Source organism: Seriola aureovittata, chromosome 12 (genome assembly GCF_021018895.1).
Source record: "Seriola aureovittata isolate HTS-2021-v1 ecotype China chromosome 12, ASM2101889v1, whole genome shotgun sequence".
Classification (NCBI taxonomy): Eukaryota; Metazoa; Chordata; class Actinopteri; order Carangiformes; family Carangidae; genus Seriola; species Seriola aureovittata.
Genome location: NC_079375.1, coordinates 17117033 through 17131166, shown reverse-complemented (window position 1 = coordinate 17131166; position 14134 = coordinate 17117033). Strand labels below are relative to the sequence as shown.

Genomic DNA, 14134 nt, shown 5'->3' with positions numbered 1-14134 from the left:
TGGACAAAGATGAACTTTTCCCCTGCTACCACTCCCATCATCAGTTCACACTTCCCTGCACCACAGGCTGAAGGCCTAAGGCTCTGTATTGAACGGATAGGTGCAGAAATGAAAGAGACAGGAAGAAGGAGATAATGGAAACATACTGAATGACCAATCATTTTGTGTGTCCAGTGGACGATAAGCTGGAGACAAATATCAAAAGATAACTGACGCACATGTAACAAGACCTACGGCCGGGCCCACCAGTTTAAATTACAATGTCTTATCTGAGTTTATTGTACAGTCACCTCAGTCTCCTGCTTCCTGTCTCTCTGTGTCACTCTCTTCAGTTCATCTGCCTCACTGAGTGTGTGTGTGGTCTCTTTATAATCTGTGGTGCGGACAGTGAAATATGTTTTTACTTTATGTGGAAACTAAGGCATCCTCTGTCCAACAATAGTTAATTTCAAGGTCAAAGGAAAAGTGTCACGCAGTAATTAATCCATCAACATGAACATCATGTGATAGCCTGGACCGGTGTAGCTACACGGTTTGGGTTAATCAATTTAACCCTTAATTTTTGATGTTGTATGATTTTAAAGGAACAGTTCAACATTTTGGGAAATAAACTTTCTCGCTAAAATGAGAGGGTTAATACCACTATCATTTCTGTGCATATGGAGCAATAACCAGGAGACAGTTAGCTTAGCGTAGTATAAAGACTGGAAGCAGGGGGAAACAGCTAGCCTGGCTAGTTGCAGCATATTTTGACTTTTCTATTTGTGTACTGGTTAAACAAACCAAATAAAACATGTTAATTAGTGAGCTTTAGAGGTGCTGCTCACTGTATCTCTCAGTTTTAGATAGACCCAGAGCATCTATTTCTCCCTGCTTACAGTTTTAATCCTAAATTTAGCTAATAGCCACCTGGCTGTAGTTTCATATTTTGTGTACAGAAATTAAAGCGTAATTAACTCCTTAAAAGTACTCTCATCACAATTATGGAGAATGTTTTTATTTACTGACTTTTTTTGAAGATCAATTAGTAAGAGGAGGTACTCCAGAAATCTAGTATTGCACATTCAAGTGAGAAGATTGTGAGACAAGGATTAAAAACAAATCAAAAACAGGTGTAAACCACCTCATGGAATCATCTGGGTTACTTTTTCAGACTTGACAAAGCTCCTATAAAGCTTACAAAGGACATTACACAGTTGCTTTTACAGGCTGAGTAGTAATCCTCATGAAGTATACTGAACTTTATGTGTGAAATCTTCTGTATTGCACTGCTTTTAGAAAGGGCCATAACCACAGTCTACAATTATGCAATCAAGCCTGACTGAAATGGACAGTGGATTTATGGTGCACTGTTTGGGAAATGGTCACAGTCATGATGCCACATTGGTCCTTTCATTGTGACCATATGTATCAAAGTAAGTGTTGCTCAAAACATTTGCACTTGGGCTTCAATTGTTCTCAACACAAGTAATGTCACTGCTGCTTGAGTAATGTTTAAAGTGCAGTAACGGTGCTTCTTGCTTAAGTAGGATATTGTAGCACTGCCTGCACTCAGCACAATGAGATCTTTGAGAACAAAAACACCTGAGTTCCTGTGGGATTGACATAATCACATCCTTTTCCCTCCTCACACAGGAAACAAACACTTCCTAATTTCTTGTCCATTTACGGAGGTTGGACAGCAGCTTTCACTTCTCATGTTTATATGCTGTTACGGGCCTGGTGAGTAGTTCAAATCAAATTTGCCATGTCCAGCAGCAGGCCTGTAATACTGTTTGGCCAAACAAATAAATAAAGTAAATAAAGTGATTTAACACAATACATAGTGATTACCGGCTTATCTTCTCCAAGCCAGCACAGCACTGTACTGCAAAGCCCCCGCCTGCTGATAGCAGTGGGGGATAATAGGAAAGAGACGTCTCTGTGATGTGGATACAGTAAGGGATGGGTACACACACAGTTGTAATTACAGAGTCGAAACTATACACCCTGTATCTGTCAGTTAGTGCTGCTGTCACCATTATTACCCAGTTGCCTCTGTACTCCACTGACGCAGCGAGGGTCTGCCACCAAACCGCTTTCTAGCATGGAAATTAACTTTGTGGCTGACAAGGCCACGTAAAGCTAATGCTAAATATAAACTAAATTAAATTAATGGATGGGAGTTGGGGTGTAATGCAAAAACAACCTATGTTCCCCGAGGTATTACAAGTTAGACAGAATCCAATTACTGGTTGGTGGATGTCATCAAGAGTTACAGAGTGTTCCCAACGCCCTCCATGGGTCTCCGCCTGTGGGCCCCACACCACCAGAGCCACTATAGGGTGCAAGGCTTGATGGATGGCCTGGCTGTAACACACTGGCTAATGTTACAAGTTGTCAGCCACTCAATAGGGGGGCGGTCTCAGGTGGCTGTAGGCAGCCTGTACCATGCAAGGCTGGCCCTTTAGTTTGAGAGTGACGGCTCTCTGGAGACTGACTGTCTTTGATTATACAGAGGGAGAGAGCAATGGAGGAGTCAGTGGCCTGTCAGCACTGAACTTCATCATCCCAGACTTCAGACTCTGCGCTGTACACACTGCAACGTTGTCTTCTTGTGTGTCATGTAAGTTTTTAACAGCACAAATATTCAAGTTTTCTTCAGGTTAAGGTTGTTGTGCTTGCAGTGCTTTATAAGGAAGGTCAGCACTGTTTATGTCATTTTTACATTATACATACACGGAATAAAAGATGGCCCAAACTGAGAGACTGAGTATAGATACAGGCATATCTGTGTATTTATATTACATGTAAGGCTGCACCAAACTATTATTTTCATTAATGCTTTATTGCTTAATTGCTTATTGCGATTAATTATTTAATGTCAAAAACATCACAATTTTTGCTTGAAAAATGACAAACAATTATGTAGCTATTGAAATAATGGCTGATTAATTTTTGTTTACATTTTTTGGATTCAAGGAGACATGGATAGAAGGACTCAGTAGTTGCTTCACTTTGTTACAATGAGTTGTGAGTGAGTTTGTATTTCAGTAGAAGGCAAACAGTTGAATCATGCAGGTAAAGGCAATGTATGATGGACTCTTTACTAGTCTGTAACATCAAAGGCTTGGTTAGGATATGGTTGAGATTCTGCCTCAGGGACAGTGGACACACCTGCTCTGATTAAAGTCTCTAAATGTCTGTATTCTGGTTTCAACATTGAGCGACTGTCTATGTAGTTTACATGTTATCTTTTAATTACCCCAGAGGTTACACTGTAGTAATGTGAAACTACTTTCTGAACTTGGGTGATTTTTTTAATGGTGGACTAAACAACAAATGCCTCTACCTGTTTTACCACCATAGTAAATATTTTTGATCTTTTTCTGAGATCATTTTGCCATTACTGTATGAAAGCAACATTCATCAGACCCAAAATATAGTCACTGATACTGAGATCCTGAGTCAGTATGGTAACATATAATTTTGTCAGTGCTGTGAAACTCTACAAAATAGCACTAGCAAAACTGCACTGTGTCCCCTTCTGGCACATTGAACAAAGAGGATTTCCTTCTCTTTCACCAACATGAAAGAGAGGCTATTTACTCTCATCATCACATTAACTTGTTTTAACTGGAATAACTATTGTACAGCAATGAAAACTGCTGTCATCCAGGAAATACTTCAAATCTGAAATTTACAAGCAGTCCTGGCCGGTCCCGACGCTGTAGGGGAGCGGGACCCAATCTGTTTAAAACCCCATTTGGACCTGTTCCTGGTGTCTGGGTTAGTGTGGTCTCCCCTTGCTCAGTAAAAGGCTGGGCTGACAGACAGACCTATAAAAAACAGCTTTTATCTCTCTGAGAGAGACATGGCAACAAAGAGCCCAGCTGCCTGGCCATAACCCCCCCCCCCCCCCCCCCCCCCCCCCCCCGCTTATTCAATCCCTCTGTTTTCCCCTTTTATCTTTTATGTCATCACCCCACCAAACTGAAGAGGAGGCACGGAGGGATCTAGAGGTGTGTTTAAATCTCCCTGCTTCATTGGTGTTTTAATGTTGTTTTCTGTCTGGCACATCGACTGAATGCAACAGCAGAAGCTGGCGATATGTGCAATTTTGTTGATTTGTTGGAAAGATATACTAACGACTTTTCCTCCTGAATCAGCACTATCATAACAGCAGCAAACACTTACGATAATAATGGTTCTGTGAACAGTGCAGTACTCTGTTTTCAAAGTGGATCATATTGAACCAAATTGCAGTATATATAACTATCACAACTAACCTACACAACCCTTCATTTTTAGTCATGCTCGCAGCATGTTTTTAAGGATGTCTGTCCAACACTTGAAATATCATATATCTTAACTGTTGGGTAGATTGCAGAGGAATTTTGTATAGACATTCACGGCCCTTAGAGGATTAATTCCAATGACTTTGGTAATCCACTGTTTATTCCTCTAGTCAGTTTTCACTAATCCTGTAAAATACATCAACAACTATTATAGATTATCTTCAATGGTTTTCAGACAATAAATCCACTTGACTTCAGAGTCCCTCTGACTTTTCTTTAACAATATGATCAGAGCAAAATTTAATTTGTCTAATACTTTGGTTTTTGACCAAATACTGGCAAAACTAATGATGTTTCCATCTGCCTCAGCTGTACTTTGTGTTTATTGATAATTAGCACACTAAACTAAAATGGTGAACATTGCTAATTATAATAATATATATATAATAATTATTAATATAAACTATATTGTTTACAGTCACTGTGAGCTTGTTAGCATGCTGATGTTAGTATTTACTTCGCAGCGCCACTGTCCCTGAGAACAGCCTTACACATCCACTAATGTGGCTTTTGACTCCTAGTCTTGTGTCAGTGACTTGGACCTGCAGTATATTTATTACCGGTTTAATTTTGTAGCAACAAAAGTTGAGTTACAAGGAACATGAACCCATTTTCTGGTCTTTAAAATAAAATACATTTCATTCAGATGCAAAGGTTCATGCACAGATTTGAGACATTTTCATCTGTTGATACTAGAGTTTCTGTTTCAGTAAAAGACAATAAAGCATTTATCACGGCCAAAACACATTGATTGACATTCAGCCAATATTTTCTGATGATGGTCAGACACTTCGATCAATACTCTGTGACCACGATCAGCTCTTTCCCAATCAACTCAGATTAAAAATGTAAATCCAGTTCCGGAGTGATATGTGTGACTTCGTATGCGCAGACATGATTCCCTGACCCATACCTCCATCTTGTTGAGGGACACCCAGCAGTCTGAGGGGAAGTCCTGCAGCATGGGAACCAGGAACTGTAGGCAGCCGTCCCAGTGACACAGCAGCAGCATCATACCAATCAGGTTAAAGATCCGCATCACCGCACTAGCCAGGTCATAGGTCATATGGAAGATCTGGAGCGAGACAAGACAGGTAGGGGAGTTTAAACTGTGGAGTGAGACATACAGAATATGTTGGATTCAAGGAGAGAGAGGCAGATCACTTCATACTGCACTTGTATTTCTGGTACGAACTTTGTCAAATACTTAAATCATTGAAATCCTATCTCACCGGCGGGACAGTCTCCTTTGGATTACAACAAGTTTGATTAATGAGTAGAGGGGACAGGCTCCCATCAGTCCCAAGTCAAACACAGCAGGAGCAGGCAAGACATTTGTTACACAGAGACACATGACATCAATCAGAGGCTCAAACACGCACACGGAGTCCAGTCACACACACAAAACACTCACGCAAGCCTGCGGGCACAAAGATACACTAACAACACAGACAGATATGCCAACTTGAAATACACACATTCACGCACACAAGATGATGGACAGGGACCATCATGATCCTTAACAACTGATAGTCTATGTTGCCTCACCCATCAATCATTCTGAGTCACCGGACAGTCCCTTAGGCCAATCATCTATCACCTGACTGACGTCAACAAGCCACTCTCTGTTGTGCTTAATAGTCTGATGGTTGCTTAAATGCAATAATCATATCCATGATGTGTAAAACTGTTAGAGGTTCTGGTGCTTTTCATAGTAAGAACAGCCAATATTGTCTAATAGAGTCTACTATCAAGGAATGAGAAATGGGTCATTTCTTACTCAGTGCAGCTGAGGGAGGAGTGATACTCAGTGAAGGGAGAGATGAAGAATGAGACTGGACATGAATCACATGTGCTGATCTTTTGTAAATGCCGCTTTAACCTTTATGGGGTTTTCACTGTCAGTTTTTGACAATCAGTAACTGACAAAATAGTAATTTTTCAAATCATTTTTACTGAGGATGGATGAGAGAAACTGTACTGTGCATTTGTGTTGATGCCCGATGGATGTGTTCAGCACCGTGGACAGCTCCGAGACAGTTTCAGGAACAAAAAGTAGTTCATTGTTCTGATACTTGGGTTTCCAAAATAAAATGATGGCTGATAATGTCAAAGAGACAGGCATTTGAAAGTGGGCATCGCTTGTCTCAGTGTCTCACTCTCCACCACATCTCCGCTCTCATTCTCCATGCATGCTAAGTATCACTTCCCATCATGCACCACTGTGTGTATGTGTGCGTATCACATCATATCTTCAGAAATCCAATTATCCAAAGGTCAAGTGAGCAGCCGAGCTCCACTGCGCTGCTCACCACTGCAAAATGCCAACACCATGCTGCCGATACTGGCACAAACGAAAAGTCGAGTGATCTCATGACATCTCGGGACCTCCTGTCTCCCAGGCTGCTCGCCTTCATTTGAGGAAGGAGTCCGAGGAGAGGCTAGAGCAGGGCCCTGACAAAGGTGCATCTCTCAGAGTACATAAAAACTGAGTGGCCAGGAAGGGCAGGGCTGGGTCTTTGAGTTTGGTCTGGGGACTCTACCTGGCAACAGCACCTATCTTCACATCCAAAGTCTGCAAGTCAGGCCTCTAGAGAAGAGCCAGCTTACCTAACCTCGCCAATCACTCTAAATTAACAATTAGTGAAATATATCATCGCAGTCAACAGACCCCATAGTGCTGCGCATATTATCATCACCCTCTACCCCACCTGCTCTTCCTCTGGCATCTTAATTGATTAACTGTGTTTGCCCTGGTAATAGGCTCCTTATTAGACCGCCTGGTGCCGCCTGTGGGCCTGCCAGGTCAGACAGGGAGACAGAAGGGTAAGGAGGGGGGTTGTGTGACAATAACAGTAATTAGGATGCAAAGTTTGTTAAAGCTCAAACATCCTGCTGACATTATACATTTCTCACCAGGTGGCAGGTGAGAACATGAACACTGAGCCTCCAGGCGGAGGAGAGCAGGCAGCTCAGAGCAAGCAGATTGTTGATTTGGTCATGAGCCAACATCAGCATATTGGAGGCAAATCAGCGACCTTTTTACCACCGACTAGATTGGGTGTTTCTTCCTCTGTGGCTAAGAGATATGTGATTAGATTTCATACAATATTTACCCAGGGACAATCATGAAATGCATGTTCTTACCTCTTCCCATTGGTGAATGTAGCGTATTAATCTGGAGAGCCTCAACAGCCTCAAAAGACTTAGGATCTTGGTAAAGCGGACGATCCTCAGGGCCCGAGCAGTCTTGTACACCTCTGAGTCGATTCCCTTCTCCACTATGAGGAATATGTAATCCACTGGGATGGAGGAGATGAAGTCCACAATGAACCAAGTCTTTAGGTACTTCTTCTTAATGGTTTTAGGGTCCAAAATGATGTCCGAGTTGTCCTCAATGATGATTCCAGTGCGAAAGTTGAGCACCAGGTCCATGAGGAAGAAGGTGTCGGAGACCACGTTGAAGATGATCCAGGGCGTGGTGGTCTCGTCCTTGAAGAAGGTGATGCCCACAGGGATGATGATCAGGTTGCCCACCATAAACAGCAGCATTGTGAAATCCCAGTAGAACCTAGCAGGCGTGTGTGTAGTTGTGGTGTGTGCATGAGAGTGCGTTTACATGGGTGTATGTGGTGTACAGGAGAGGAAAAAAAAAAAGAGGGGGGGGGGACAAAAATAGAGTTAGATAAGAAAAGTTGCTGTGGAAAGCCGATAGGCACAAGAGACTTCCAAGCTCAAGATGGAAGAAAGTGTAAACGAAGTGCAGGAGCTACACTCTGGCTGCCTGAACGTGCAGAGTAATGAGAGATGCTGAACTTTCTTTTTCCGAGACTGACATGTACTATAATAAAAGCTTATAAGCAAGTTTCTCTATGCATTTTATATACGCAACAAAATAAATCTAATGATTGTCACTGCTCATGCGAATTTATCGCATTATCTTTGAGTAAAAACTGTTTTTCCTGTACAATGAGACTAGATTTGATCTTCAGGCTGCATTTTCAAGGTTAAAAGACGGAGGCAAGTGTTATCCTCCTTTCTTAACACTTCAGTTTTCCACTCTGGCTTCTTAAAACCCGATATGCAGAAAAGTATTGAAGTGGTAACCCTTCCCTTTGTTTGTTTGGACATTTGATGAAGGTAACAAAATACTGAAACGACCGTAAAATGTTGAAATATTGTGTTGGATTATGTTTCGGTTTTATATATGGGTTATGAATGGGCAATATGTTCATTTTGTCTGCCAAAAAGTAATTTGCTGCCAAAGAAACATAGCCTACAGGATGTTATCCTCCATAGTGATGTTATTTATGTTTGGGGTAAATAATACCTCTTCTAAACAGTTGTAAAATTCCAATAAGAACAAGGGTAAAATCCAAATAGACTGTATTTTTACAGCCAGGCTCTCTCAGATATTACAGAAGTAATTTAAAAAAAATAAGGAAAGTTATTAAGTATCAAGCCGATAAATCAATGTTAAATGTTTTATTTAGCTGTTAAAGAGGGACAAACACAACACTATGGTTAATTTGCAATCGCATTTGCTGCTCTTATCGACCTTGCAGTGCACATGGAAGCCCTGGTGACTGTCTTGCTACTCTGTCTCTCTCAGTAGTGATGTGGCAGTTTGGTGACTGGGACAGACGGAGTAAAAGTAGTGAGGTCTGAGTCCGTCAGAGGCCTCTCTGCAGGACAGGTGCAGCGCTGAGTCATTACACTGCGACTTATGCAACATGTTCTGACTCCTCTACTCCACGGCAACAACAATAACTGCCGCGGTGATAATGTCTGAATCAACTTTGATGCTTTAACTATGCCTATGCGTTCATTAGCATAAGAATCACAGAGAGCCTCACACAATGCGGGGAGTCTGCGTGATAAAGAACGGTCTCCATAGTGGCCTGTTGTCAAATTGCATCTCTGCTGCTGAAGACATGTCTCAAGTTTAGCCTGTAGTGGACTACTGACTCGGCGTTATGTGATACAAATGGTCCAAACATGAATGGCGCTGGGCAGGGGGTGGGGGTGGGTGTGGGAGTGAGGGGGAGGGAGTGTGTGTGGAGGTGGGGGTGGGGGGTGAAGGTAGCGCTCAAACGCGCGAGCCGACTCCAAATTAGAGACGGGAGCTGTCCGCTGTTTTTGGTGCTGAAACGAAACCGTGCAGCCAAGAGGAAAACCAAGAGGCTGCTGATTCCCCGAGCCAAACGCATTTCGGCGACTGATACATGTCGAATACAAGCCCTACAGGCTCATTTTACCTAGCCCGAGTCACGAGGAGCCTTCTTTGCTCGTGGATTTCCCTAAATATTTGTATGACAAAATAGCTGCTGGGTGTCCAGCTGGGTTATCAGTGCTGAGCCGTGATAAAAAAGAGCGCATCCGTGATTTAAATGCAGGATCCGGGGAGTCATATAGGCGGATATATCTCCAGTGAGCATGCTTGAGGTTTTCGCACACTTGGCTCAAGGTGACATTCCATTACTGAGTGCATCGCGCGCGCGCGCACACACACACACGCACACACACGCACACACATACACATACACACACACACATATACACACACACACACACACACATATACACACACACACACACAGCCTACATCCTATCAGCACGGCTCTTGTCGCAGAGCATAGCTTATACTACAACAAATATTAACTTGATCTGTTGATGATGGCTTTTTAAATGAACTCGTCTAGCTGCAGATCGCTGTTCTCTCTGTTAAATGTGAGCGCGTGCTGCAACGAAAAGTCGAGATGCGTTAGCAGGCCGGGCTTGTTGAGCATCCCAGACATGCTACTGTACATACAGACCGAAATAGGATTTGTTTACAACCTTGAAAGGACAGTCTTTGCTCATTTCAGTTTGCCTGACAACAGGTTGTTTGGGGATTAATGGCAGCGAGTTGCAATGCATTGATTCAAACCTCTACAGATTCAGTCATAAGGGAGGGAGTGAAAAATCAGCAGCCAGTAGCCTTGGACAATAATCATGCCTGTGTTCCCATGGAGTCACAATGGTTACTCACTATAAAGTAGCCTAAGTTGTAGATGACAATGGGGACCCATACGGGCCCCTCATGACTTTCAACGTGCAACCAATGGCGGCCCCAGCTCTTACCTGAAATCGCTGTAAGGGTGGATAATCCAATTCCCAGCTGATTTTACCCTCTCCTGCTCTCTCTCCACTGCCTTTTGACTACCATACATGCGTAAGGAGAATTTGTTAACTCCAGGCTGCAGCATACTACTGAACTGCCGCTGCATGAAGCTGGCTTGGCTGCCCCGAGGTTCCGCATCCTCGGCGGGCACAATTGGCGGTCCATCCTCCGGCTTCTGGAAAGTGACAGAGTTCCTGGGCTGCTGGGTCTGAGTCTGGGTCGGGCCATGCAGCGAGGACGAGGCTTTCCGGCTAGGTGCGTTGGAGAAGGACACCTTGGAGTCCTTTTTCTCGGGGACACCGCTGGACACGGGGGTAGCGCCGGGGTTTGAGCTGTCTCCTCCGTGCCCCCCGCTCAGGGACCCGCCTGGTGTGATCGAGCCGTCCATGCTGGCGGTAGTCGAGTTACAGGCTCCTCGCTTGGCGCTGCCTCCGTCCTCGGCCCTCCCCGACCCTCCTGTCTGCTTCTCCTGCTTGGAGATGATTGAGCGCAGGCTCCCGGTACCCGAGTCCCTCCTGCATTCTCCGTTTTTGTTGCATTTCATGCTGGAAATTGGAGCGACGCTGTTGCAAACATCACCCGCTGTCGCGTTTAAAACCTCTGCCGCGACCGGTGATTCCGACGCCTCCGCCCCAGATGCTCTGCTGGTCTCGCCGCGCAGGGCAGCATCGCCCGGACAGGGTGTCTGGGTCTCGGCAGCTCTGGAGGCAGCAGTGGGCCGTGGGGCGGCAGGAGCGTCCTCTGTGTGCGTAAGGCAGGGCTCCTTGTTGGAGTTCCTCCTGGAAGCCGAGGACGCGGCTCCCCCTCCTGGCGTAAAGTTCTTCATCCTGATACTGCCTCTTCCTCCTCCTCCACCTCCGCCACTGCCGCTCCCCCCGGCTCGGCGCAACCGCGGATGCTGAAACTTAGACTCCTCTTCTCCGTCCTCCGTCTCGTCCATCACGACGTTGCTGGCTACACCGGGCTGCTTACCGCTCGGTGCGCCAGAAGAACCGGAGTCCAGACAATTGTGGCTGCTGCTGCTTCTTGTGCATTTGGACGCGGCAGACCTTGATGCACTGATGTGGCCGAATCCACTGCCGCCCACCGCCTTCTTTTTCATGGTGGCAGCAGACGCCGGTGACACCTCATTCCTGTCCATGACATTAAGCAGATCAAAATTTGCCTCCAATTATCTTTGGAGAAAACCAATCAGAGACAGAGGGGAGAGAAGAAGAAGAAGCGAGAGGGAGAGAGAAAGGAGAGAGGGACAAAGGGAGGGGTGGACGTGACTTCTTTGCAAACTACTGCGTTTATACTTTCACTAGTCATCCTGTCAGAGACGCTCAAGCATCAAACTAATTAAGCCTCTTGACTGCGTCAAATGTCATTAAACCATTAGCTTATGCTGCTCGCAGTTCAGTTCAAGTACATTTCCAGCTGAGGCCTCTCAGTCATGACCTAAAGCGTGAATTGCCTCGTGTAACTCTATCAAAAAAAAAAAATCATACGAAATCAAATAGTACTTCACGTTGTCAAACACAGTATATAACCTACTAACATCAAAAGTTTAATTACCACGTGTTAATGAAAACTCAAAATGATGTCATATGTTTTAGAAGGTGTTTTCAATGACAACCTTCCTGAATTGGTGTCACCCATACTTGGTATTTAGCGCGCCCTAGTGGCCATGCAGAGGAAACACATAAGGTGTAAAACAAATGTTTGGTGATTCCGACACAACAGAAGCTTCTAACTTTGTCAAAGGCGCTTGGTCAGAAACAGGAACTGGTCTCCAGTCTAGGTCCATTTGTCTACCCAAAGGTGAATTTGTCCTCACATGTGCCCTCAAACATGATCCTTTGGGTGCTTGTATCTGGGTTCATGGCCCAAAGGGAACATACTGTACCTTGCACCTCTCATGGGGAACATTTTTGTACCAAAATCACCTTTTGATTTCTGTCCTCAAGTCTATTTTAGTTAGTGTAGAGGTGCAGGTACAGATATGGACTATGGACAGCCGCAGTTAGGAATTATGTGCATTGAAAGTGTTCTGTACAATCCAAGCAACAAGAATGTTACTGTTTTGCTACTGTGAACTCTTGGTCCTCAGTATCCAGTGAAGTATCCAGACTATACAAACACCAAAAAAGCACCAGAGCAGTATTAAATTAGCTGTCCATGTCCTCTTTCAACAACTGACAAACCAAAATGCTTTAACATCCAGAGGCACAGTCAGATCAGTCTCCCTCTGCATAATCTGTGCACCCACCATCTTTAACAAGCGTCAACAAGTACAGCAGAGGTGTTAATGTACTGCCAACACTGACAGAGAGATGCAGGTTCAGCATCACAGATGGGCTCTTTGCTGCTCTGGCTCAAACCGCATATGAGCATAAAAGCAGCTGGTTACACGTTTCCATTCCATTAACATCTTTGTCGTAAGGAATTACACTACTGTATAAGATAGTCTGAATGCATGATTGTGTCTATGGCCAAAGTTACAGAGCTACAAAGCATCGTCCCTGCACAGTGAAGATATGGGCCATGATAATCGAGTGCTCCGTCACTGGAGAAGAGATTAAGTAGCTAACCTATTTTCTTTGATCTAGTTTTGGTTGAGTCTAAATTTGGTCACATATGTAAAGGATAGTTTACATACATACACACAGGCCTACTTAGCAATGGCAATATGACTACATAACTGGTGGTAATCAAATAATTCACATACCATCCCTGATACACACTAGCTTCTCCTGAAAAACTTAATAAAAATTCAACTTCGATTTAGTTTCAAATCTTCTTGCTGCAAATTTCTTACCTTTTGACATCAGTGCTGGGAAGTCATGAGAGTCATCTCTCTCTCTCTCTCTCCTCCCCTCCCTTCTTCTTTCTCTCTGACTTCCTCCCTCTGCTTCATTAGTCCAAACTACGCAGCCGCACAAAGGTTCAGTTTAATATCCTGGTAAGATAATGCAGCAGTGTGACAGTAACAAATAGTTTTCAACAAATGACAGAAACCAAAAAGACACAGTGATGCACGGAAATGGCAATGAAAATAAGATAAAAGATAAAACAAGTACCGAACAAACACCAAACAAGTGGCAAGTGGTGGTGGTATGAATGGCCCAGAAACATGTTACAGAAGAAACCACCTCGTAATATCCATCAATCACAATGAGGAGTGTTAACCTACATAGGAAAGATTAAGTGACAACCTTATCGGTGAGGTGCACCACACAGAACAACTGTCCTGAACCAGTAAAACAGCGAGTATACTAAGGAATCACACAATCTGTTTTACAAGTGAAGGTGGCATTTCTCCATCATAGCCTCTGTTTTCTCAAGGTCATGTAAGTCGACCTAAATGCTTCTTATTATTTGCAGTGGCTGGCGACACCACATCTATTTGCACTGGCAACCCCTATTCAACACCTTGGGAGTTTTCATGTGATTTTTGTCACTGTATCATACCGCAAGAAATGTTAAGTGAATTTTCCTGGATCTGCCTCCTGACCTGTGCTTTTTTTTAATTCATGGTTTAAGTTTTACCTCGATACTGACACTTGATACACATACAGACGGGTGTCTCCCATTAAAGGAGATGAGTATTTTCGTAAAACAAGTAGTTTGTATTTTCTATTTGTAATTAATT

At 43.8% G+C, this 14134-nt stretch overlaps 1 protein-coding gene across 2 annotated transcripts in view; it reads right to left on the bottom strand.

The window, feature by feature from the left end:
* Positions 1-14061, bottom strand: part of LOC130178983 (potassium/sodium hyperpolarization-activated cyclic nucleotide-gated channel 2-like) — a 35606-nt gene extending 21545 nt beyond the window's left edge. Inside the window, exons 1-4 of one of the 2 annotated variants that reach the window (XM_056391662.1) lie at positions 13301-14061; positions 10461-11633; positions 7485-7908; positions 5251-5412 (exon numbers count right to left, since the gene is read on the bottom strand). In XM_056391662.1, coding sequence (XP_056247637.1) covers positions 5251-5412; positions 7485-7908; positions 10461-11602 — 1728 coding nt within the window. In that variant the 5' untranslated portion in view covers positions 11603-11633; positions 13301-14061. Of the gene's footprint in view, positions 1-5250; positions 5413-7484; positions 7909-10460; positions 11692-13300 lie in introns of those variants that run through there. The other variant, XM_056391661.1, reaches the window with a different exon arrangement.
* Positions 14062-14134: the final 73 nt, after the last annotated feature.